Genomic DNA, 27,575 nt, shown 5'->3' on the forward strand with positions numbered 1-27,575 from the left:
AAATAAATTGCTTTGGGATTCTTCTTAATCCTACTTGCCAAGAGCACTTCATGGCCCCTTGTAGCCTTTCTGCTTCTTTTGTACTTCTCAAAGGGTTTGCTTGATTTGTTTTTTAAACCTTTACATTTGCTTCCCTTTTTAACTAATGTCTTTTGTCATTCAAGGTTCCCAAATTTTGCCATCCTTACCTTTCATCCACACAGGAACACGTTGGTCCTGAACTTTGGTCAATAAAAACTGAAAGAACTGCGGATGCTGTAAATCTAGTTCTGACGAAGAGTCAAAATGTTAACTGATATCTCTCTACAGGTGCTCTCAGACTTCTTGATCTTTTTGAGTAATTTCTGTTATTGTTTCTGAACTTTGATTAGCTGATTTTTAAGAGACTCCACAGATCAGAAGTGGATTTACCTTCAAACAGCTGCTCAAAATCCAATCTTTCCACTTCCTGATCAGCATTGTTATAATTAGGTCCCCGTACCTCCATAGCACTTTCACCTGAAGACCATTCCTATCATTTTCCATTACCATCACTTCCAAAATACTCCCCCATTGAAACTTCAAACACCAAGCCAAGCTTATTCTCCGATACAGGCTCTAATATGCCCCTTCCCTTCTTGGATTAATCTCTGTAATGTTTTAAGAATCACTTAACACATTCTGCCCAATGGCACTACGGGAGTCCCATGACTCTTAGGGAAATGAAAATCACCCACTATCATAATCCTGTTGTTTTTGTTTACATCTTTGCATTATCTGCTTACATGACTGTCCCTCTAATTCCCATTGACGGCCGGGAGGCCTATAGTATCAGCCTGTCGTCATGATTAGATCTATCTTATTCCTAAATTCTACCTCTGTTGCCTCACTGGATTAGCCCTCCAAAATGTCTAATTTAGTACAGCTGTGACATCTTCCTTACTGCTCTGCTAATGCTCTCTTATAACCTCTTCAGTCATGCAGAAGATACAGAAGCTTGAACACCTTCACCAACAGGTTCAAGAAGTGCTTCTTCCCAGCCATTATTAGACTGATGAATGGGCACGCTAACTTCAAATTATGTTGATCTTGCTTTGTGCACTTCCTGTGTGGTGTAATCTGTATGCTTTGCTCTGTCTAAGCATCCTTTGATCTCTATGTCCTTGTTTGCTATGGTTTGCCTTATTACTCCATAAAACAAAGCTTTTCCCTGAGGTATACGTGACTACAAAAAAACAATCAAATCAGATTTTCTGTAATGTGACTCCTCCACCCCTTTTACATCCCCCTGTAACATGCCTGAAAGGTCTGAACTCTGGAAAGTTTAGATGGCAGTCCTGCCTGTCTCAACCAGTTCTCTGTAATGGCTAGCACATCATAGTCCCACATATGACTCCATGCTGTAAGCACATAAGTTGTTTTCCTTGCATTAAAGTAAATTTACTTCAGACCACTAGTTGTCATGCTCATTTACCTGGCCTTGCCTGTTATTTGATTTAGCCCCATTCTTCAAACATTCCACATACCGACCTGCTGCTCTGGCTGCCATCCCCCAGCCACACTAGCTTAAGCCTTATAATTGGTGCTCCTCCAGTTTAGGTGCAACCTGTCTTTCTTGTACAGGTCCTATCAGTTTTGGGAGACACCTAAAATCTACATACCTGAAACCCTTACAGTAGAAGATGTTATAAGTGAATTCTGTCTAGGTATTCTAAATCTCCGGAGAATAGTCCCTGACACTCGGCTAACTATTCTACACTAGGGCTATGGTTCAGATCAACCGAGTTCTGCCTCCACACTCTGCCGACCGCGGACTGTCCTTTAACCCTTGACTTCAAGGGAGACTGTCCACAAGGTCCCGTCCTAGGAGGCAAACTCCAAGCTGACAGCACCAGCCCTCATCCCCTCCGGCTACCGCTTTTCCCGTGGCAAATCGAAATGCTGCGAGACACACAAATGAGCAACGGATGTTTATTTCAAACTTGCAAGTTTGGGCGGCTTCCAAAAAAAGCTTCGGAAAATCGCGACGGAAGATTTTACAGCACTAATATTTATACATTATTTTTACATGTAAAAACATTAATGACAATTCCATTGGTTAAAACACTTCTCGCTTCTCTATCCCAGGCCTTGGTTATCTGTATGTTTCTAATATTTTAAGAGCTTCTATTGTGTTATTGCCAAGGTTACCTAGCTTCATAGCAGCCTAGTTTTAATTAACAGCTTTACGTCAGTTTCATTCAAGGTTACAAACCGCCATGTTTTTGACATAAGTTTCTCCCTGTTTCCAGGCTAACTTACATTCAGTCTCTCAGTTCGCCCTTACTTATTAACCCTTAGTTAAACTGCAGAAATTACATCACCCATATCAAAGACATGGTTAAACAGCTCGTGTATTATCTTCCTATTTCTGGCCTGATTTGGAGGTACTGCTGTTGGACTTGGATGAAGAGTCTGGTGGTAGAAAAGCGCAGCAGGTCAAGCAGCATTCGATGGGCTGGCCTGTTAACTGCTGATGATTTCTTAATTTCTAACAAAAATAATCCCCCCTACTCCGATTGGCGTGGACAAGATTTTAAAAAAAAATTAAATCCCTCAACACCAGGTTATAGTGCAACAGTTTTATTTGGACTAGTGCTTCCAAATAAACCTGTTGGACTACAACCTGGTGTGGTGTAATTATTTTTACTTTATTTCTGGCCCCACTAATGTGTGGCACAGGGAGTTACCCTGCAGTAGTACATCTTAGCCTCATTGATGCTCCACAGTGAGTCCATCTGAAACTCTAGGCATTTCAGTCGCCATGGACAGTGAGTGTGTCCTAATTTCCCACATGTTGCAGCAGGAGTATTCTTCAAGTTGAGTTCTCTTGCCACTTCTAATTTTATCAACTATAAACGATAATCTAGCAACCAATTACACAACCATTCGCACTTCTCACACATTTCTCCTCTCACTGTGTATTCCTAATAAGCTAAGATGATAAAAGTAAGTGTGTTCTTTTTCTCTTTCTCTCTCTCGCCCTCTCTCTCGCCCTCTCTCTCGCCCTCTCTCTCGCCCTCTCTCTCGCCCTCTCTCTCGCCCTCTCTCTCGCCCTCTCTCTCGCCCTCTCTCTCGCCCTCTCTCTCGCCCTCTCTCTCGCCCTCTCTCTCGCCCTCTCTCTCGCCCTCTCTCTCGCCCTCTCTCTCGCGCTCTCCTGACACTACTTTGTCTCTAGAACTGAGCATCAGATTTTGAGCCTGTCACTTGTGGGGGTCTGTCTTTGTATTCAGCCTCATTCCCACCGCCCCCAGTCTGCTGCTCAGACTGACCCTGTTCCTCAGGTATTTATCTGATTGCTCCTGCCACTGCTCAACCCCAGGTTTGCTTTGCTGTGTTGTGCTGCTGCTGCTCTGAATCACCCCATTCATCAGGTACTCATTCTTTACTGTTTTATCCATTGTTGCCTTTTAATTGTCTGATTGTCTAGTTTTATTTGTGATTCAAATTTGCAAGTCCACTCACCTGAAATGTTCCAGTGCACATTCTTCTGCGATTTTAACTTCCTGGGATTTTCTATTCCCCTTTGGGCTTGCCACTCTGATCGATAGATACGTTTGTTTGTAGGTCGGCTGTTGATGGCACTGAATTTTAGATTTTTTAATGCGTTGGCAGTTGAGCAAAGTGGAGAGCAAAGTTTGGTCAAAACTATCATAGCTAGGGGTTCAGCGTGTAAAAACCCTGGTCTGTTCCCACTTCATTTCGGTTCTTGGATTTAAAAAGAAGTGTAGAAATAAAAAAGAATTTGATTAATTTTAAGTTAATAGAGTACTGATTCTTCGCTCTAATCTGGTTTCAGTGCCTGTGGCTAAGTTATCAGAATGAATGACAAACCTCTCTGGGAGCAGATTGGAAGTGGCTTTGTTAATCATTACTATCAAGTTTTTGATGCAGACCGGGGCCAACTAGGATCGTTATATGTAAGTATGACCATTGTCTTATCGCCTTATTTTCTATAACTTTTTTAATGTGACAATTTTTAAGAGAAATTTTCTTAATATTTGTGCATTGATGTTGGGAAAATGTATTAAAATCAAAGAGACCCTACAGTGCAGAAAGAGACCATTTGGCCTATTGAACATCCCAGCCGGACCCAGCCCCCCGCCCTACCCCATAACCCTACGTTAACCATAGCTTATTCGCTGGCCGAAACATCTCTGGACACTATAGGCAATTTAGCGTGGCCAATCCACCTAACCTTCTCATCTTTTGGTCTGTGGGAGGAAACTGAAGCACTGGTAGAAACCCACATAAACATGGGGAGGACATGTAGGCTCCATAGACACTTGAGGCTGGAATTGAACCCAGGTCTCTGGTGCTATGAGGGAGCAGTGCTTACCACTGAGCTTACTTCCTGATGAAGGGCTCTGGCCCGAAACGTTGAATTTCCTGTTCCTTGGATGCTACCTAACCTGCTGTGCTTTAACCAGCAACACATTTTCAGCCCTTACCACTGAGTTACCTTGCCACTATGTTGCTTTGACGTTATGAATTAATACTAATATTTGGTTTAATTGGAATTTATTTTTACGTGAACCCTCATTCTAAAGAAGATATTTTCACTGTTACTTTGACAACTCTTAATGTTTTATTTCCATAAGATGTAGCAATATGTTTGATTTTTAAAAAAAATATATAGTCTACTCTTGATTCTAAGCAGTTTTGTACAAAATATTTTGGATTATACAACAAGCAAAATAATTTGTGGTGATTTAATGCTAAAATTGTCAAATAGTTTAAATTGAGCAACTGAAACTAATGAATAATTGTACATTGGGGAAATAAGATTATTTTGCTTATTCAGTAATAGGAAATATCACTGCTCTACTTGGACCCAATATATATTATGTAATATATACTTTATTCCATCTTGGAATGTTCTGTGTTGACTGTTAAGTGACAAGTGAAATATCCGCTTCCTACAGTCAGTGTCTCTTTCCAAAAAGAAATGCTGTAATCACCCATTATCTCTATGCTTAATGTGATCTTGGCTGCAAGCACGATCATCCTTTAATTCTAATCTTTTCCAGTGCACTTGTAATTCAAAATTGAATCATGTTGTAGATTCATTGGGAGGAATGAAACCATGAAATACAGTGTATATTTGAAATGCTTAATGTGAGTGAATTTATTTTAGCAGAGTCATAAACTGTTATGAATCTGCCATTTATATAAACACACAACTGTTGCATCACCGAAATACCTTATGTTTTCAAGTATCATCATGTGGCTAGAACTTGATTGATGCCCGATCTCTATGCTTAAACCAGAGCAGTCTTTGAGATAGATGGCACAGTGGCTCAGTAGTTATGGTTGCTGTCTCCAGAGGGCCGGGGACCTGCGATTGATTTCAGCCTCAGGTGATTGTCTATGTGAAGTTTGCCCATTCTCATTCTGTGTGGGTTTTCTCCAGGTGGTCTGGTTTCCTCCAACAGTCCAAAGATGTGCAAGTTAGATGGATTGGCCATGCTGAATTGTCTGTCGTGTCCAGGGATGAGAGTTAGCCGTGTTATGTATGGGGATAAGGTGGGAGACTAGGTCTGGGTCTGTGTGGGATGCTCCTTGAAGGGGTGGTGTGGGCATGGGCTGAATGGCCTCTTTCCACACTAGAGATTCTGTCATTATTTGATTCTATTTCAGGAATACAGAAAGCAAGTATTTCAGACATCTTCAAATTTTGAGTTTTTTAACATCAAACATATAGAAAATAGAACAGTACAGCACAATTCAAGCCCTTTGGTAATCGATGGTGTGCCAGTGTTTTATCCTACTAAGATCAGACTAACATACATACCCTTCATTGTACTATCTTCCATCTGCCTATCCAAAAGTTGAAGTGTCCCTAATGTAACTGACATGACTACCACTGCCAGCAATGCATTTCATGCACCCACCATTGAGTAAAGAATCTACTTCTGACATCTCCCCAAACCTTCCTCCAATCACCTTGAAATTATGATCCCTTGTGATCAACATTTTCACATGGGAAGAAGTCTCTGATTATCCACTCTGTGCCTCTTAACATCTTGTACACCTCTTACAAGTCAACTGTCTTCTTCCTTTGCTTCAATGAGAAAAGCCCTAGCTCCCTCATCCTTTCTTCATAAGACATGTTCTTGAGGTTTTTTTTTGTTATCAGAGCGACTGTTAGTTTGAGTACTGTTTGAGGAATGGCGAATTCATGAATTAATTTGTTGTCATGTGTGTATTTTCATTTCAGATTGATGCATCATGTCTAAGTTGGGAAGGACAGCAGTTCCAAGGTAAAACTGCTATTGTGGACAAACTACTTGTAAGTATATTTGGGTGAGGGGGTAAGAATCTGTTCATTAGTGTAATGTAATGTTTGAATGACCTTCACTTGGATAGTCGTAACTTTGAATTAAAACGCATTGAAATGTTCAAATGTTGTGTGTCAGGTTATTCCATGCCTAACCACGCTTTTCCTGTATATACTTGTGTGGCTTCTGGGATATTGAATTTGTTGATTAAATGATGCACTGCAACCTGGATTAGACTGAGTGTTTTTATCTTGAATTTTAACATACACTCTGCTCTACTGAAATTGTATATTTCATTCTTAGTATCCCAGGATTAACGTCCAATGAATCCCTCATATGTGGATATCAGACAAGATCAAGATTACTAGTGATTACTGCTCCTTGGATGCTGCCTGGCTGCTGTGCTTTTCCAGCACTAGTGTAATTCAGACTCTGGTTTCCAACATCTGCAGTCCTTGTTTTTACCTAGTGATTACTCTGGTATAACAGCCTACTGATTCCCACTGTTGATATTCATGTGTGATCATTGATCTCTTAGCCAATGGAAAGTGTGTGGTGCACACGAACCCCTTCCTTTGACAGAATTGGTGAGAAAAAAATCCCCCAAAAAATTCATAATTTATGGTTGCAAGGCAATAACCTGGAGTTATCCTGCGTTGGTTCAACTTGTCCATACTCATTTTAGTCACGATTATATTTTGTCACAGTGAGAAAAACAAACAGCTGGTATCTGAGTGAACAGGGCAGGCAACTTACCAACTAGATTGGAGGATTGTGAAATTAATGGTGCAAGGACTGAGAAGGACATCTAAATTAGAATGCTTGAATTCAATATGTCAGATTGGATGCAGAAGAGAAATAGAAAAGGAAAATTGATTAGCGGTAAAAAGATAAAGGAAGAAAAATAAGTTTGACTACTTTAAAATAGAAAGCCATGCAATAGTACGCTTAATTTTCAGTGGTAGGGAAGTTATTTATCAGTTCTTATGTTTTAGCGATGCCAGAAGTTTATTTGTGGACTGAAATGGCCAAGTTCAACTTTGGCGTTTAAGTTGAATGTACCATACTGACATAGTAACTTCAAACTATTCAGTGCTGAGCCAAACATCAAAATACAACCAAAATAACTAAAGCAGCAACTTTTTGGATTTATTTAACCTTGCACTTGCCCTCATCTGAATTTCATGTTGCAATTACACAATTGGCAATATCACGTTTTTGTTATAATTTGCTGCCAATGTTACGGAAAGACAGAAAATAGAAGCAGGACTCTGCCATTCAGCGTTTTGAGTCCTCCCAGGCGTTCATTACAATCATGGGGAAGGTAAAAGAGGTGAAGGAGTGGCATTGCTAGTCCAGGATAGTATCACAGCTGCAGAACGGGAGGTCATCGAGGAGGGTTTATATACAAAGTCTGTATCGGTGGAAGTCAGAAACAGGAAAAGAGCATTCACTTTATTGGGAAGCTAACTTAAGGTTGAGATAAGAATCAGACAGTGCTTTAGAGGGTTACAAGGTAGCCAAGAACGTACTGAAGAATGGTCTTAGGAGAGCTAAATGGTGACATGAAAAAGCTTTAGCGGGTAGGATTAATGAAAACTCTAAGGAGTTTCACAGCTACGTAAGGAACAAGAGGGTGGCCAGAATGAGAGTAGGGCTAATCAGGGATAGTGAAGGGAACTTGTGCTTTGAGTCAGAGGAAGTAGGGGTTCGTGGAGTTGTGCAGAGTGTGGAGGACTGTTGTAGGTTGCAACAGGACATTGCCAGAATGCAGAATTGGGCCGATAAGTGGCAGATGGAATTCAACATGGAAAAGAGTGAAGTCATTCACTTTGGAAGGTTGAATTTGAATGCAGAATTCAGGGTTAGAGGTAGGATCCTTGCCACTGTAGAGCAACAGAGGGATCTTGGGGTCCATGTCCATAGATCTCTCAAAGTTCCAACTTCAGTTGATAGGATTGTTAAGGTGTATGGTGTGTTGGCTTTCATTAGCAGGGGGATTGAGTTTAAGAACAGTGAGGTTATACTGTATCTCTATAGAGTCCTAGTTAGACCACACTTGGGATATAGTCTCCATGATATGAAGTCAAAAGTCATATGACACCAGAAGAAATGATGAGCTTTACTCTGTGAATTGCATGTAAATTTTTAGCCTGACCCCAGCTTACAGTCAAGTTTTAGAACATGAAATGAATGGTTTTGAGCAAAATCGGTGTCAGATTTGAGTTTTTGACTGCCCTAGGATGGATTTTGGGTGTTATTTAAGATGGTGCTATTCATGTTTTTATTCAGCTTTTAAAAACTCCCAAGTGTCAAATAGTTCCATTGGAGTCTGTTGTTCTTGCATATCACATCAGCTTGTGATGTTTATTTAACACATTCTGAAGAGAAAATTGAGGGATGGAATGATTTCATTTAAATGAATCTTGAAGTGGGTGTCGGAGCGAGATGTAGTGTAAGAATTGAGAATTGCCAGGCTAGCCCATAAGGAGTTCATTTGATTAGCATCTTAGTTGACCAATCCTGATTACACAGACTGGAAGTATATCAAAGGTTAAATCTTCTGGCTTCTTGCCAAGCTGAAACAAAGTTACAAGACAGTTTGCAGTAATATGGCAGTCAATCATAGAATGAGTGTTCATCATTGAAAAGCAAATTTATAAGGAGATCTTAGTTATTTGTAACAATAATAAGGTTATAATGGTAAGGGATTTTAACTTTCCAAACATAATCTGTGACTGCCATAGTGTTAAGAGCTTGGATGGAGTGGAATTTTAAGTCTGTACAAGAAAATGTTCTTATGTGGATGTACCTACTCGAGAAGGAGCAAAACTTGGCCTTTTCTTGGGAAATAAGGCAGGGCACATGGTGAAATATTAGTGGTGGAGCATGTTGGGGCCAGTGATCATAATTCTTAGTGTTAAAATAGTGATAGAAAATGATAGACCTGATCTAAAAGTTAAAGTTCTAAATTAGAGAAAGACCAATTCCGAGGATATTAAACAAAACTTTCAAAGGTTGACTGGGGGCTGGGGGGGGGGGGGCGTGCTGTATTCGCAGGTAAATGTTAGGTTCCCTTCTTGAAATTCTTACACGCTTGATGCACCTGCAATACACCACTCTTCTATTAGCAGTCATGATTTATTTCAGCATGTACAAGTTTTTGGAGGATCACTTAACACTTCGGGTGTAGGTTTGCTTGCTGAGCTGTAGGTTTGATATCCAGACGTTTCATTACCTAGCTAGGTAACATCCGTGGCGACCTCCAAGTGAAGCCTCTTTGTGATGCTTGCATAGCATGTCAAGCAAGGCTGTCTGAACAAGGGATCTGTAATCACTTTATACAGGGTTTCACATCTGTCGGTTGTGCATGCAAGACTTAACTCTCTGCTATTTCCCCCAAAGTCAGGCACTACCCAAAAACAATCTAAAGTGGTTAAATTATTTCCAGAAATGGTGTGTGATTAGGCAGTTGCTTCAGCCCAGGTGTGATTAGGCTGTTGCTCCAACTGCATCATTTACAGAGTATGTTTAGTCAGCCACATCCTGCCTGCAAGACAGAAGAACACACCCACAGGGACATCCAATTTCTTGTCAGCAGAACAAATTAACCCTTTTTAACATCTCAACGCAACAGTTGGAAAATGGAAAGCCTACAAAAATGAGATAATGGAAGTCCAGAGACCGTCTGTTTCTGTTGGTGTGCGAGGTTGGTAGCTGTAGGGAATGCTGGATGACTGGAGAAATTTAAGTTCTGGTCAAGAACAAGAAGGAAGCATATGTCATGTATAGACAGCAGAGATCAAATGAATCCTTAGAAAAGTAATAAGGCAGTCAGCGTATACCCGAGAGAAATCAGGAGGGCAAAAATGCCACATGAGAGAATCTTGGCAGATAGGTCTAACGAGAAAGATTACGTTAAAAGATCTACGAATACATTAAGAACAAAAAAGTAATTATGTAGAGAACAGAGTCCCCTAAAGATCAGCAAAGCTGCCTCCTTATGAAACCACAGGAGCTGGGTGAGACACTAAGTAGTTATTTTGCGTCACTGTGGCGAAGTATATGGAAGCTAGAGAACTTAGAGAAATTAAGTGATATCCTGAAAAGTTTCCATTGTACAAAGGTGTTGTTGCTTGATGTTTTAAAAAGCTTACAAGGTGGATAAATCCCCAGGACCTGATCAAATGTATCCTAGAACTTTCTGGGAACTGGTTGGTGGGGCCCCCTCCTGAGATATTTGTATCATTGATGGCCACAGATGAGGTGCTGGAAGACTGGGGTTTAATTAACGTGGTGCCATTATTGAAGAAAAGTGGTAGGGAAAAGTTGGGAAAATACAGAAGGGAGCCTGACATCAGTGGTGGGTAAGTTGGAGGGAATTCTGAGGGACAGGATTTAAATGTATTTGGAAAGGCAAGGACTGATTAGGGATAGTCGTGGGAAGTCCTGTCTCTCTAGCTTGAGTTTTTTGAAGAAGTAACTAAGAGGGTTGTTTTATGGACTTCAGTAAGTGGTTAACAAGGTTCCACGTGATAAACTGGTTAGCAAGTTAGATCACATGGAATCCAGGGCAAACCATTTGATATAAAATTGATTCGAAGGTACGTGGGAGAGGGTGATTGTGAAAGGTTGGTTTTTGGACTGGAGGCCTGTGATCAGCAATGTACCAGAAGGATTAGTGCTAGACCCAATGCTTTTTGTCATTTATATAAATTTATTTGGATGTGAGTATAGGAGGTATAGTTAGTAAGTTTGCAGATGACATCAAATTTGGTGGTGTTGTGGACAGCAAAAATTAGTTCAGTACAATGGAATCTTGATCAGATGTATCAATGGGTCACAGAATAGCAGGTGCAGTTTAATTTGGCTAAGTGTGAGGTGCTGCATTTTGGTAAGGCAAATCAGGGCAGGACTTGTACACTTATTGGTAAGGTCCTGGGGTATATTGCCAAATAAAGAGACCTTAGAGTTCACGTTCATAATTCCTTGAAAGTGGAGTCACAGGTAGACAGGGTAGTGAAGAAGGTGTTTGGTATGCTTGCCTTTATTGGGCAATGCATTGAGTGTAAGAGTTGGGAGGTTATGTCGCAGTTGTGCAGGACATTGGTTAGGCAACTTTTGGAATACTGTTCAATTCTGGTCTCCCTTTCTAGAAAAGATATTTGGGAACTTGAAAGAATTGAGAAGAGTGATGCCAGGGTTGGAGGTTTGAGCTACACGGAGAGACTGAATAGGCTGGTGCTATTTTTCCTGAAGCTGAGAGGTGACCTTAGTGGATTATAAAATCAGGGGCATGGAGAGAGTAAATTGGCATGATCCTTTCCCCCAGAGTAGGGTACTTCAGAACTAGAGGGCATAGGTTTAACATAAGAGAGCAGAGATTTAAAAGTGATGTAAGGGGCGCCTTTTTCATGCAGAAGGTGGTGGATGCATGCATGCAATGAATTGTCAGAGGAGGTGATGGAAGCTGGTACAATTACAATGTTTAAAAAGCATCTGGATGGGTATATGGATAGAAAAGGTTTAATGCTGGGCCAAATGCTGGTAAATGGGACTGGATTTATTTAGACTATCTGGTTGGTAAGGACCAGTTGGACTGAAGGGTCTATTTTGGTGCTGTACATCTCTGACACTGACTATGAACAGATGATGTGCCATACTTTGTTCTTCTGTTTCATGGGCACTTATATTTTTCTTTGTTTGGGAGTGAAGTGCAACTAATTGGAGCAACTACTGGATTGATAATACAAGAATGCTTATATTATGATGAATTTGAATAGCTAGCACCTGAAATGTGTATCAGAGTTTTTGAGGAAATTAGTTTCTGTGACAATTATCATTTGGTCTACAAGGAACTTTTTATTTACATTTTATAGAAATATGCATTTGTGTGATCCATGTTTGAATTAACATTAGAGTTTTTGTCTTTTCCACCTTCGAGGGTTTGTTCTGTAGATGTCAGAAGAGCTGCGTTTCAATCTAATAGAAGTTAAGTATGTGCTGATGGAGGACCGTTGAGAAGCATTTTTGATAATCCCCAACTTCATATGCATCAAATGATCTATCAGTTTTAATTCTATTTGTTTGATAACGTATTCCTTCCTGTCCATACAATGAAACCATTAAGGAAAGTAAAATTTATTCTAGAATTTCAATTTTGCCAAGAAGTGCTAATCTCTTCTTGGCAAAAAAAAGTGCATATTTAAGAAAGAATGATTGGAAAGTTTTTAATTTACAATATTTGGCTACGTAAGTGACCTTCATTATCATCTGAGGTTTCCAAGGCCATACGCAAGCATTTTATCTTCTCCCCTGCATGCACCCACCAGTCCCAATAACAAGCAAGATTTCAACATTTGATCTTAATTAAAGCAGTAGTTACTTCCAAAAACAAAAAGAAGAACCTTTTAATATGCAATGTTCTTTTAATTGAACGTTAAAAGTGCAGGTATTTATTTATAAGTAAAATTATACTTGAATTTCAGAATGGTGACAGTACAATATGTTGTATAAAGCATTCTACAAAATTTGGAATCCTCTGCAATCTTGTACATTTTTTTTCTGTTTCTGTATTAGAGTGCTCAAAAGCCTTCATATGCAATAATTGCCTGAAGGCCTCTAAAACTTCATTATATAATGTTTGCAAATGAGACTCTAAACATGTTTGTTTAAAAAAAAACTTACAATGTATTTAGATGGTACTATTAAAAAAAAAGCTTGTAAGCAGCAAGTAATGTCCAAGCATTTTTGTTTGTCTTAAACTGTTGACAAAATGTGATGAGTTGCTTGCATTTTACACACCAGTCCAGTTTAAATTAGTACTGATGTGTTGGTTCAGTGCCCATTATGAATAATGAATTTTTTCTAAGAATAAAATTGGAGTTCTTTTCAGTAGGTTTGTCTTTTTAAACGCAGGCCCTTCCATTTCGAAAAATACAACACAGCATAACTGCACAAGACCACCAGCCCACCCCAGATAGTTGCATCCTGAGTATGGTCGTGGGCCAACTTCAGGTAAGAGTATTTCTGTTTGTGGTCTTTAGTTTCATTCAAATCTATAAATTGCACTGACTTTAACTAAATGTGTTTGTTCTGCTGTTTACATCTTCCCAATAGCAGAATGGTGTCTGAACCATTATTTTAAAATTTGCATTCACGTATATGGGTGCACAGTTAGAAATCTATCTAAAATAGCATGAAAATACGTAGGAATTAGGAACAGAAGTATGCCTTTTGGCCCAGAAAGCCTGCTCTGCCATTCAGTTAAATCATGACTAATCATCTGTCTCATTTTCCAGCAGTGAACCCTTTATGTCTTTAAAATTTAGCAAGTTTTCAAACTCTGTCTTGAATATACTTGACTGAACGTCCTCAATCCTCTAGCGAATGCCCTCTGAGTGAAGAAATTCTTCTTTGTCATTGGCCTAAATGGCTGGTATCTTAATCTGAGACTGCCTTTCCTGGCCGACCACTGCCTGCCTCTCCTAAAAGTCAGGGGAACTGTCTTTCCTAAGATTATCTGTAAGCATCCTGAATTGATGCCTGATTGGACAATTCCACTATCCCAGGAATGTGTCAGATGAAACCTTGTTACACTCCTATGGTATGTGTATTGTTCCTTGCATAAGGAGACCAAAACTGTACACTATACTCCACTCTCCAGGGTGCAGTCTCACCCAATCTTGTACAATTAAAACAAGGTGTTTAAATTCCCTTGTAAAAAAGCATAACAAACCTGCATTCCATCTTTGAATTAAATTCCTTAAAAACTAAAGGTAATTCATGATTGCATACTTGTTGACTGTTAAAATCTTTTTAAAGCGGTTTTATAAATCTCTTGGTTTGCATTCTCAGTCCCTGATACCTCTGCTGCTGCCGTTCAGGAACACACTCCTTTTTCACTTTGAGGAAATGTAACATTATGTATTTGAGTAGTTCACCAATAAGTTTCAACTTGTGAAAAGTTCAGCAGAAGGTTGCAACTTAAATTACAGCTGTTTTTCATGTGACGAAGGGCAAATGGAAGTAGTTTATATGAAGTTTACTAATTATGCACCATAATTTGCTCTGTAGGTATGCACCCTGTATTAGAAAAAGCAAGTGACTAAAGGAGTTGCTGACTTACTGCATGTGCTGTTGCTTTTACTGCTGTGATGGGCCTGTACTGACACACTATATCCTGGTTGTGGAAGCAATCAAAAAATATAGGAGCAGACATAGGCTATTCAACCCTATGAGCCAGTTCCGCCATTCAGTGCGATGATGGCTGATCTGATAATCATCCAATCCATCTTCCTGTCTTTTCTCCATATCTCTTAATTCCCTTAGTAATTACAAATCTGTCTGTCTCAATCTTGAATGTACTTAATGATTCAGTCCCTACAGCTTTCTGAGATAAAAAATTCCACACATTCATCACCCTCAAAACAAATTCCTCCTCATCACTTTCTTAAATGGGCAACCCCTAACTCTGAGGCTGTTTTCTGGTCCTAAACACTTAGTGCTCCGAGTGTAAGATTGAAGAGTAAGTCATAGGCAATTATAAAAGTAATAGAACATTTTCAACTTCCCCAGAATTAACTGGGCTAGTCATTGTGAAAGGTTTTGAGGGACCAGAATTCTTATAACATCAGGAGAGCTTTTTAAGCCAATATTTTGAAGCCTCTTCAAGAGAAGAGGTGGTCCTGGCATAATTTTAAGTAATGAAGCTGGGCAAATGATTGTAATGTCATGGGGGGTGCATTTTACACAGTGATCATACTTTCGCTGGACTAAAGATTGTTATGGAGTCGATCAGGATCGGTCTGTAAACCTATCTCTGAACAGTGGGTTGCATTCAAGAAGAAAATGTGGAAAGGTCAACATGTTCCAATAAAGAAAACTAATGGGACCTCAAATCCTGTGAATGCTGTCTAAGAAAGGATTTACAGCATTGAACTAAGAAAAATGGAAGCCAAGGCAGAAATTGACAGCAGAATCCTGAGAGGAGTATAGAATGTGCAAGAATAAATTTAAAAGGGAGAGTAGGAGAGCTAAAAGATGGTATGAAATGTAAAATAAAGGAAAATCTAAAGTTATTTTACAGATACATTTTTGGGGGGAAAAGGATAATGAGGGAAAGAGCAAAGCCCCTTTAAGGGCCAAAGCGGCAATTTGTGTGGAGCCAGAAAATGTAGGTAGGATTCTCAATGAAATACTTCTGATTGTTGTCATTAGTGAGAAGAACAATATGGGTATAGAAATCAAGAAAAAGCTTGGTGATACAATGTTTTAAAAAAAAAGCATAGGCAGAGATGATGTTTTACATATTCACGCAGGCTTAAAATTAGACAAATCTCCAGGACTAGATGTAATCTATCTTGGGCTACTCATTGAGATAAGGGAGGAAATAGCAGGGCACTTGCAAACATTTTTAATTCCTCTTTGGTCACAGGAGAGGTGCTAGAGGACAAGAGGTCACCCAATGTGCTATCATTAGACCATAAAACATCGGAGTAGATATTAGGCCATTCAACCCATCGGGTCTGCTCCGCCATTCAATCGTGGTGGATAAGTTTTTCAACCGCTTTCTTCCCGTAACCCTTGATCCTCTTGATTCTGATGACCTCAAATATACTCAGTGATCTGGTCACTACAGTGGTCTTTGGCAACAAATTATGTAGATTTACCACTCTTAGGCTAAAGAGGTTTCTCTTTATCTCCATTCTAAAAGGTCTTCCCTTTACTCTAAGGCTTTGCCCTCGGCTCCTAGTCTTTCCTACCAATGAAAGCATCATCTCATTACTCTTCCTCAAGAGAAGACAAGGTATAAACCTGGAAACCACAGGCTGGTCAGTCAAAGCCTTGGTTGGGAAACTAGATGCAATTCTGTGGAGCAGAATTAGTGTGCATTTGGAGAAGTGGATTAATCAAGAACAGTGCTGAAAATGTATTGCTGCCAAAGTGCAGCTCCCGTGAGGAGGTTGAACAGTTCATCCACTTTACCAACACCTTCCACCCCAACTTCAAAACTCCAGCATCTGCAGTCCTCACTTTCTCCTAATTAATCTAGAAGTCAATATCATTTTGTTAAAGGGTGGTTATGTGTGACCGTTTGAGTTTTTTGAAGAGATAACCAGCTGCATAGATGAGGGCAGTACTTTTGATGTTATTTGGACTTCAACACAGGCTTTTGATAAGGTTATGCAAGGAGAGTGATAGCAAAGATGAGAGCCTTTGGGATCTAAGGAAATATGGCTAATTGCATCAACGATTGGCTGGCTGAGTGGCAGGAAGCAGAAGGTGATGGTTGAGGGGTGTTTTTCTCACTAGAAGTCTGTGTTTGGGTTTTTGCAAGGATTAGTGTTGGATCCTGGTTGTTTGTGATATACTATAAATGATTTAGATTTTAATGTAGGAGGGTTTATCAGTAAGTTCACTGACATGACAAAAATTGCAGTGATAATAGTGAAGCCTTAGACCGAGAGAGGATATAGCTGGGCTGGTCATGTGGGCTGATCAGTGGCAAATGGAATTCAATCCAGATAGATAAAAGGCAATGCACTTGGGTAGGACGAATAAGACAGGAGAATCCAGGAAAAATGATAGGACTCTGAGAAGCACTGATGATTGGAGGGACCTTGATGTACATGCAACTGGTCCCTTAAGGTATCTGGCCAGTTGGATAAAGTGGTTAGGAAGCCAAAAGATGGTCTTTTACTAGCTGAGATGCAAATTTCAAGAGGGCGCAGCTGGAACTGTACAGAATGCTTGTTCAGATACAGCTAGAGTATTCTGTGCAGTTCTGAATTCGCATTATGGGAGGGATGTGATAGTACTGGAGAGAGTGCAGAGGAGGTTTATCAAGATGTTGCCTAGGCAGGAGAGTTCTTTTAGAAAAGAGATTGAACTGACTAGGGTGGTTTTGTTTAAAGCGGTGGAGATTGGCAGGGGACATGATTCAGATGGATAAAATTGAGGTGCACAGATTGGACTAGAAGAAACTTTTCCTTTTGATGAAGGGATCAGTGACTAGGAGCTTAGATTTAAGGTAAATGGCAGAAGGTTTCATGGAGATATGAGATTAAAAACCTTTTTCACCCAGAGGTGGTGATAATCTAGAATTTGCTGCCTGTAAGAGTGGTAGAGGCAGAAGTGGGATCCAGGACTGAGTTGAAAACAAAAGTAAATGAATCCAACTGGGTTCAAGCAAGTATGGATATTTGGATATCCAGCAAACTTTATTTTAACCAGCATCTTATGAACTGACACTCATTAAACTGACAAAAAAATATACATCTGAAATATGGGAGGTTTACTATATTATTGCAATGTCAGAGTAGTCAATTGCGGGTACAAGTTAGAAGGATCTATGCTAGGAAGTTTTATTTATGCTGTCAATACCATACATTGTGATGTGTATACAGCCTTGCATTACGTTGGTGTGTTTTTACATTGATTGGACCTCTTGATTGACCAGAATATTTGATGAACTGACACACTGCTGGTCCCATAGTTTCCAGTTCACAAACATTTTCCTGTGTTTAACTTTTCATAGTATACTGAGAATTAATGGAATTGAGCATTGCTAATGTCTCGAGAATTACTCAACTTGATATCCCACAAGCCTGCAAGTGGGATGGAGTTTAATTTAGATAAATGCAAGGTGCTGCATTTTGGGAAAGCAAATCTTAGCAGGACTTATACACTTAATGGTAAGGACCTTGGGAGTGTTGCTGAACAAAGGGATCTTAGAGTGCAGGTTCATAGCTCCTTGAAAGTGGAGTCGCAGGTAGATAGAAGAGTGAAGGTGGCGTTTGGTATGCTTTGCATTATTGGCTGGAGTATTGTGTACAGGAGTTGGGAGGTCATGTTGCAGCTGTACAGGACATTGGTTTGGCCACTGTTGGGATAACGCATGCAATTCTGGTTTCCTTCCTATCGGAAAGATGTTGTGAAACTTGAAGGGCTTCAGAAAAGATTTGCAAGGATGTTGCCATGGTTTGGAGGATTTGAGCTATAGGGAGAAGTTGAATAGACTGGGGCTGTTTTCCCTGGAGCGTCAGAGGCTGAGGGGCGACCTTATAGGGGTTTATAAAATCATGTGGAGCATGGATAGGATAAATAGACAAAATCTTTTCCCTAGGTGGGGGAGGACTAGAGGGCATAGGTTAAGGGTGAGAGGGAAAAGATGAGACATCAAGGGGCGACCTTTCACACAGAGAGTAGTGCGTGTGTGAAATGAACTGCCAGAGGAAGTGGAGGAGGCATTTAAAAGGCATCTGGATGTGTATATGAATAAGAAGGGTTTGGCAGGTGGGACTAGATTGGGTTGGGATGTTTGGTCAGCATTGAAGAATTGAACCAAAGGGTCTATTTCTGTGCTGTACATCTGTGACTCTGGCTGGAAGAAGAAAAAGAAAATGTAGGTAGAGTAATTAGAGGACTGCAGCACCTGTACTGAAGAAACCTGTCTTAGCAAGTAAATTTTGCATGTTGAAGAAATCTTTTAGGAGAGTGCATTTGAGAAGTAGTTATCATTTTTAGTATCATAACAGGAATAGAATGATTTAACTTGAGGTGAGTTAAAGCTTCTGTGTTATCTTTCCTGACCATGATGAGCAATTTTCATTTAATTAGTTTTTTTTTAAATAAATTGATACTGTAAGTTTAGATGTAGGACTGTTGCAACATGTAAGTTAATATCAAATGTTTAATATTTAAGCTGTACAGTTAGCAACATCTGAATCACCTAAGAGTTTAATTGTGAAGTTTCTGGTTTGAGTAGGTAAATTCTGCTTAATGTAATATCTTTAAAGCATGTGTAAGTTATTTGTCATTTAAACTTTGTGATATTTATGGAACTGCTTTGGCACTCAAGGTTTGCTAACAGTTGCATTTTGGAAATGTTTTTGATGTGCTTGTGCACTCTGCCAAATGAAGTATTTGCTCTCTCTTTTTCTCATCTGTTTTCTGATCTGGTTAGTGAAGCACTTTCAGATCAAGTAGAAGAATTTAATCAAAATGACTTGGTTGTTTCTGAAAGCGTTTTGTTATTTCATGTGGCTAAAATTTCAAACCAGTGTTCAGTTTCTTTCTAGTCCCTACCTGCCAGCACTTTGTCCATGTCCCTCCAAATAGTATCCTTCCTGATGAAGGGCTTTTGCCCGAAACGTCGAATTTCCTGTTCCTTGGATGCTGCCTGACCTGCTGCGCTTTAACCAGCAACACATTTTCAGCCATATCCCTCCAAACCCCCCTCATTCATATACCCATCCAGATGCCTTTTAAATGCCTCCACCACTTCCTCTGGCAGCTCCTTCCACGCGCACACTACCCTCTGTGTGAAAAGTTTATTTTGTAATAAAGTTACTGTGTTTATTTTGCGTTGTTTTGAAATTGTACGTAGTCACTTTGATTTTATGTCAGGCACAATGTGTACCTGTTAAGTTCAAATCAATCTTAAATATTTCAGAACAGGAGACATTTGATTGTCTATTCTTGTCATATTTAACTCTTCCTTTCCCTGTATCCGTTGCTTTCTTCCATTTTTCAAGTATGCATTTTCCAACATGCCATTATATGTTCATGGTAAACCATCACATTTAGTAATCCATTGTGTGGTAAGAGTTTTTGTAAATAATACAAGTTGATTTTCCCTGATATTTAATTCCTGACCACCGAGAGACCAAGCTGAGAGCGGCCCAGAGACCAGGCCTCCCCTCAGAATTGTGAATTTGTGGAAATTGCTGCACAGAGTGTAGAAGAGGCAAACTCAATCAACAGATTCTAGAAAGAAATCTATTTCTGATGAAAAGCAGGATAAAGGGCTATGTGGAGCAGGCAGGAAAGTGGAGTTGAGACCAGGGGAAGATCAGCCATGATCATGCTAAATGGCAGAGTGGGCTGGAAGGGCTGAATTGCCTACTGCCACTCCTACTTCCTATGTTCATAACCCTTTATATTACTTAGCACTTCAAACACTTCCAAATTGTGTAAATCATATGTGAGACTTATGTCATTTCCTCTTAAACTTTGAATTGTGAAACAAGACTCAACATTTTAGTCTGTAATCTTTCAATCCTAGTGTCATTAGAATGAGTCTTCATTGGATTCTTTCCATGACAGAGGTATACTTTTTAATAGGGTACCCACAACTGCATTCAGTATTCCCAACTCGGGTTAAACCTTAAATGTAATTCAATTTGTGTAAAATATTATTTGCTTTCATGTTTAGTGCAGCGAAATAGAAAATAGATTTTTTTGTCTTTGCATAGACAGGTTGGACTGAAGGATCTGTTTCCATGCTGTACATCTGAGTCTGACTGTTATTTGCATGGGCAATTTCCACTTTTAATCATTTCATCTCTGCACCTGTAGATGCCCTTTTGTTTTCTGATGCAATTTTGCAAACATGAAATAATGTTGTTTTACTTTGACTTGCTGCCTGCAGCAGGTCAACCTGAACACCTGAAATTTTGTTCTAATTTTACCATCTGCTTGTGAACATCCATGAGAAAAGTTAATTGTTTTCAATTATAGCAGCTGGAATTGGAGAAGGTAGCAAATTGTCCATTGGCATGTCCAAATTCTTTCTTGACTCTGTCAGTTTGTTATTGTATGCACATAGTATCAGATCCATAGATCAGTTTGTACCAGTTTAGTGTGAATTTTTTGACCAAAGTATATTAGATTTGGGTCATCAAGACTTCAGTTTGTTGATATGAAATAAACTGAACACTTGTAGGTTTAGCACTTCCTTATGTGTTTCTGCTTTGGATTATTCTCAGTACTCAAAATATTTTCTATTGTTTAGAGGATTAAATCATTCTTGGGGGAATTTTCTCAGAAGCTAGGTGAATTTAAAAATGCAGGAATATAAAATCATAATCTGTAACAGTCTGTTATTTCATCTTTTGTTCAGGCAGATGACGACCAAGTTATAGGCTTCCAACAAACATTTTTGTTGAAATGCCTGAGTGATACCTGGGTGTGTACCAATGAGGTCTTCAGGCTAGCACTTCACAACTTCTAATAAACAATCAACTTTCTCCTCTCTTGTCTTTCCTCCTCCCCAGTAAGCATTACATTTTGCAGTTTTGCATGTGTTATCTTCACAGCAATTTGCTTGATGCTAATGTGGGTTTGTTTGTCTTGTGTTGTATTGAATTTTAATAATTTAATTGGACTCTGTGTAATGTAGACATACAATCTAAATTATAAAACTTTGGATGTGTGTACATCTTGAGTTGAATACCATTGCATCAGTGTAATTCTCTCCTGTTCAACTAACTTGTTTGTTTTTGTTTAATTGGTGACGGTTAGCTGTTCATTTCTAATTAGTGAGTCATTCATTTTGCATTAAGCTAAAACTTTGAACTTTAATGAACTGTGTTGCAAGTAAACTACGCAATTACTTGTGGAGGGCAGGGAACTTTTGCTAGCATACAGTATTTTGATCTGAATTGTCTGAGCCCATTTCTGACAAATCTAAATCCAAAGTAGCTAGTTAAATGATATGCTATTTGCAAAGTGTCAAGTATTATCTACAGTGGTCTGAAATTTCCACTTTGGGTGCACGTGGAGTTGTCCATTTTTTTATAATGTCAAATTATATTCTCTGACTTGTAGCAGAATATCATCAAAGTTTAAAATTGCATAGCTCCGCATTGGCAGCTGCACAGTCTTATGCAGATTGTGGCTGTTTCTGGAAAGCCCCACATTTGTCTGTATCCGTCCCTAATTGTCCAGGAGGCAGAGGTAAAACCCTGCAGTTTACATGGTGAATATATGCCCATGGTGCTGATCTGTGTGAAGTTTTTAGGAATTTGACCTCGTGCAATTAAGGAAAAATGACATACAGCATGGTGAGGGATTAGAACAGGAATTTAGAGGTGGTAGTGTTCTCATGCACATGTTCCCCTCCTTCAAGGAAGTACAGGGGAACCTCGATTATCCGAACTATTTCATTGAGTTAATTGATTAAATGCCTTTACTCTGGGGCTTGGAGTTTTTACAGTCTGCTCCCCATTCAGGATGTAAGGCATCATCACAGTGTGTGAGACCCTGCCCCAACATCCCCGATCCCCTGCTCTTAACCCCATTCAACACCCCTGCCCTGAACCCTGTCCAACACCATTCTCCCCCTTCTCTCTCTCTCTCTCTCTCTCTCTTCTTCTGCCCCCCCCCCCCCCCCCCCCCCCCCCCCCCCCCCACAATCCCAGCAGGCTGACTGAAGACCACATTTGCCCTGTACAGGACAATGTGGGGAAGGGGTCATTTGGAGAAGGTGCCTGTTTAATCACTGTTGGAAACACATCTTTGATATGTTTCCATTGGACCTTGAGGTCACCTTCGGATAATCTGGTTTTCGAACAATTGGTATTCGGATAATTGAGGTTCCCCTGTAGTGGGTATACTTTGGGAGATGCAGACTAAGAAATGTTGTGAATTTTTGTATGTTGTAGATGGTATGCACTTTACCACTGGGACACCAGGGATAGAGAAAGTGAATATTTAAGCTGTGCATGAAGTGTGTATCAAACAAGCTGCTGACCTTAGCTTTTTGAGTGTTGTCAAAGCTGTAGTCATCCAGGCAAGTCAAAGGTAATCAGGAATATTCCTGGCTTTAATATGGATAGTGAATGGCTTTTAGGAATTAGGTGGTGAGTCATTCATTGCAGATTGTCAATTCTGCCTGCTTTTCTGGCCAGTAACAGTTGAGTTTCTAGACAATGATACCTTCAGGATAGTGATGTGGATGTCATGGCATGACACAGGGAAGTGGTCAGACTTTCTTGTTGCCAAATTGTTAAAATATAACATCTCAACCTGTTGAACTGTCATCTTATGCAGAACAGTCACAACATTCATCAGAACTTCGGATTGCAAGGTGCTTAATTTTTAATGCAATGTGGTTGGATTATTGTTCCAAGCATTTCCTTTTGCCCAAAATTCCACTGCCTTTACAACCATTAAGTTAATTTACAGTGCGATTGCCATGAATTTGGCCAAGACTATGGAAGAAACACTGGAATTATACAGAAAATTCATACTTAAATTGACCACCTAGTCTTTCTGAAGTGGAGTATTATATCATCCATAGAAACCATTGTCAATTTGGGGAAAAAAGAAAGGATTTACAATTTAAATGAAGCACCATATTGACCAGTAATTTGTGGTGGTCCACCTTAAGTGGATACCAGTTGTTAGAAAACTTAACATGTATTGATGGTATGACTCTCTGGTAATACTGTAATAGTGTTGATTTCAGAGCAAATTGCTCCTATCAGAACTGTCCAGTACTCAAAGACCATCTGTTTTTCTTCAGTTACTTCCCTTTGTTTCCTCGAATTATCTGGAAAACTTGCTGTGACATCAACTATTCTTCAGTTATATGCTGAGGGGTAGTTTCTCATGAGCTTTGATGATGAGTCGGATGACTGACCTTTGCGCTCACTCGAAGAATATAGTCTTGTCCGCCCATTTGTAAGGTAAATAGCATGATGAAATGAGTCCTGATTGACTCGAGGACTAAAACCATTCGCAGGATTCTGCTGCCTCAAATCAAACAACAGAATGGATTAGGAACCTTTTAGCTGCTAACCAGCTGAAACTGCTGATCAATCAAACTGTGGATGTTCAGACTTTGAGAATAGTTGGACCGAAGAGGCTGTTTCTGTGCTGCATATCTTTTATGACTTTATGACTATATGGCTAGGCTCAGGGGAAGTATTGGGAAATGTGAAATAGTTTCTTCAAGCAGAAAAACTGAGTTTTGAGACTTCTTGCTCAGCTGATCCAGTCTGGCTCTTATTTTAGGAACAGTGCTGATAATTCTGAAATTTGGTAAATTGCAGTGCAAATGAAGGTCTGTGATTGTTGGGATTGCGGTTGTCACTCTTTGCTGGCATGTTACAATAAAGAAAAATTAGAACTGAGCATGAAACATTTTTTTTAGAAGCCTTTTGAAATTGGGATAGCCAACACTTGAGAGAGAGGATGCCTGACATAGAGGAATATTGCTTTATTTCTTAAGTCTCATCTGTAATATAACAAACATTGAACCCCCACCATGTCTGCGTCAACCATATTGCCACTCTAAACTGATCCCACCTGCCTGCATATGGTCCATATTCCTTTATTCTCTGTCTGTTCGTGAGTTTGTTTAAAAGCCTTTTAAAACATTACTATGGTATCTGCTTGTACCAGCTCCCCTGTCAGCACATTCCATGCCTCTGTATTTAGACCCTTGGATAGAAATATACTGACAGATGATTTGTGATTTCCTGCAGTGACACAAGTTCTATTCTTGTATCAAGTGGGTTGAGCACTGGTACTTTGGAGGAATTGAATGTTACTGATCATCAGATCCTATTTTCTGTTGAATATATTCTTATTCTTTCCTTGTGGGAGATGTTAGATACCAAGTGCCTACTATGCATCTGGGCAGTGTTGTTCTGGTGCCTTGGTCAATATTTTCCATCCATCCAAATGATTTCTAATGAAACCTACTGTTTGTGGGACCTTCCGGTGGTTTTCCTGTATTTCAATGCCTCATTTGCTATGAGGCTTGGCCTTTTTTAAACCTGTGGGGTGCCCTTTTGGGGCTTGGTTGTGGGAAATTCTTGTTTTGACCTACTTTGAAACTGAGCCCATCACTCCCTTCTGAGGTAGAGTCATCAAGAATTTTTAATAGATGGAAATGTCATATTCAAAAATCAGACAGATCAGCCATAATCCTATTGAAATGTGGAGGAGGCTTGAGGGGCCGAATAGTCCAATTCCCCTGAAGATATGTTCTTTGTCCAGTGACCAGAATGCCAGATACTTAACAAAATGAATGTTTTCAGGGGAGCTTCAGCCTGAGCACTCACAGCAATGAAAGGAAGCACTGGAAAGGCCTTTAGATGGCTTTGCTCAACATTAGATTTTGACATTCAATCCTTGGAAAAAAGTGTCTAAGATTGCTCAAAAAAATTAAAACATAAATCTGGCCCCCTTCTGAAAGGTGTCAGAGAGAAAATGCCATGGGAGGAAATCACATACCGTAACTGGTCCAAAACTCAAAATGTCATCCTCTGCAGCAATGTCACATTTGCAGAGAGTCTTCTGGGTGGATATTGGTCTCAGCAGTCGCTTCCATACCCAGATAATGAAGTTGGTCATCTATCTTGCACTCACGAAGGGCAACCAAGAAATCCTTCAAGACTTGGGCATGATTGTCCACATGGCTCAGGTCTGTTTTGTTAAGTTTTTGTTTGAATATTATTCTGATCATGGAATTGCTTGAACAACCTTTGATAGGAATTACTTAAAATTTCTGTTAAGTGAATTAGTTGAGTATTTTCGTTTGAGCTAATGGGTCACAAACTGAATCAATGAGGGTGTGATCACTGCTTGATCTGAAATTTATATGTTCAAACATGTTACTGTGGGTTATTCCTTTTGAAAGAAGGGGAATTGGTTCACTGCACCTGCTGATCAGTTAACTGAGGAATGTTTTACAAGGACACAAGTGGCTCAAGAAGAAATTATTTATAAGCAAAATTTGCGAAGTGTAATTTTGCACTGCTGTTTGACGAGATATGATTAGTGGTTGCAGTTTGTCAAAATTACCAATTTGTCAGTCAATTTCATTGATGTGTTAAGTTCTTTTACTCTTGAGATTCTTACGCACTTGGTGCAACTGCAACGCCAACTTCTGTGAACAAGCAACCAAATTTTTTAAGAACCGTACAGTACAAACTTTGGAGAAATCCTGAACATTCTTCACCATGCTTGCAAGTTGTGCCCAGAGGTGTGTCTCTGAACAAAGGAAATCGTCTTTCTTTCTTTCTTCCAAAACTCTTTACATTACAATTAGTTAGTAGCCCACAAGACAACCCTCAGCCACCCCCTCATAGTCACATGCCACTCAAGATATAATATAGTGACCACTCCACCTTCAGAAACAATGGAATGCAAATCATCCCTTAATGATCAATCTGTTGCAAATTGGAGTAGTCAAGTTCTAACTGTAATGTTCTTATTGATTTCTGAATGAAAATAAATCATCCCCAAATGGCAAGGAAATGGCCATGTAAACCTCCCACATTCTACCTATAAGAGAAAGACATACCATCTTAACCCCAGGCATTCAATTTCTTGCAGGTCAAGAGAGCAAATTAACTCTTTAATGTCTCATTCCCTCATCTATCATTCCAAGATAACCACCAGAATGAGAAATGTACACCAATTTATTCATAAGAATCTTACTGCCAGTACTTAAACAAGTTATTGACACACAACATGCAGTAGGCTATTATACAAAATGTGGAGGAATGGGATTGTGGGAGACATAGCAGTTTGGATCAGTAATTGGCTTGCTGAAAGAAAACAGAGGGTTACAGTTGATGGAACATGTTCATCTTGGTGTCAATTTTCCAGCGGCGTACCGCAAGGGTCGGTGTTGGGTCCACTGCTGTTCGGCATTTTTATAAGTGACCTGGATGAGGGCTTAGAAAGGTGGGTTAGTAAATTTGCGGACGATACTAAGGTCGGTGGAGTTGTGGATAGTGACGAAGGATGTAGTAGGTTGCAGAGAGATATAGATCGGATGCAGAGCTGGGCCGAGAGGTGGCACATGGAGTTTGATGTGGACACAAGTGTGAGTTGATACACTTTGCATTCCGATTCCTCCGTCCAAAGGACTGGGCTAATGGTAAGATTCTGGGGAGTGCAGATGAGCAGAGAAATCTGTGTCCATGTACACAGATCCCTGAAAGTAGCCACCCAGATTGACAGAGTTGTTAAGAAGGCATATAGTGTTTTGGCCTTTATTAATAGTGATTGAGTTCCGGAGCCAGGAGGTTATGCTGCAGCTGTACAAAGATCTGGTACGGCCACACTTGGAGTATTGTGTGCAGTTCTGGTCACCGCATTATAAGAAGGATGTGGAAGCTTTGGAAAGGGTGCAGAGGAGATTTACTAGGATGTTGCCTGGTATGGAAGGAATGTCTTAAGAGAAAAGGCTGAGGGCCTTGAGGCTGTTCTCTTTAGAGAGAAAAAGGTTGAGAGGTGACTTAATAGAGATATACAAGATAATCAGAGGGTTAGGGTGGACAGGGAGAGCCTTTTTCCAAGTATGAGGACAGCAAACACGAGGGGACACAACTTTAAAGTGAGGGGTGATAGGTATAAGACAGATGTCAGAGGTAGTTTCTTTACTCAGTGTAGTAAGGGTATGGAATGCTTTGCCTGCAATGGTGGTGGACACGTCAAGTTTAAGTGCATTTAAGTAGTCATTGGACAGGC

At 39.8% G+C, this 27,575-nt stretch overlaps 1 protein-coding gene across 3 annotated transcripts in view; it reads left to right on the forward strand.

Moving 5' to 3' along the window:
* nutf2 (nuclear transport factor 2) overlaps positions 1–27,575 on the forward strand; it is a 51,233-nt gene that overhangs the window by 9,371 nt on the left and 14,287 nt on the right. For 2 of the 3 annotated variants that reach the window (XM_060838171.1, XM_060838172.1), the window contains exons 2-4: positions 3,818–3,938; positions 6,239–6,310; positions 13,218–13,316. In XM_060838171.1, the coding sequence (XP_060694154.1) occupies positions 3,840–3,938; positions 6,239–6,310; positions 13,218–13,316 (270 nt within the window). In that variant the 5' untranslated portion in view covers positions 3,818–3,839. Of the gene's footprint in view, positions 1–217; positions 310–3,817; positions 3,939–6,238; positions 6,311–13,217; positions 13,317–27,575 lie in introns of those variants that run through there. The other variant, XM_060838173.1, reaches the window with a different exon arrangement.

The sequence above is a fragment of the Hemiscyllium ocellatum genome, chromosome 17 (assembly GCF_020745735.1).
Source record: "Hemiscyllium ocellatum isolate sHemOce1 chromosome 17, sHemOce1.pat.X.cur, whole genome shotgun sequence".
Taxonomy (NCBI): Eukaryota; Metazoa; Chordata; class Chondrichthyes; order Orectolobiformes; family Hemiscylliidae; genus Hemiscyllium; species Hemiscyllium ocellatum.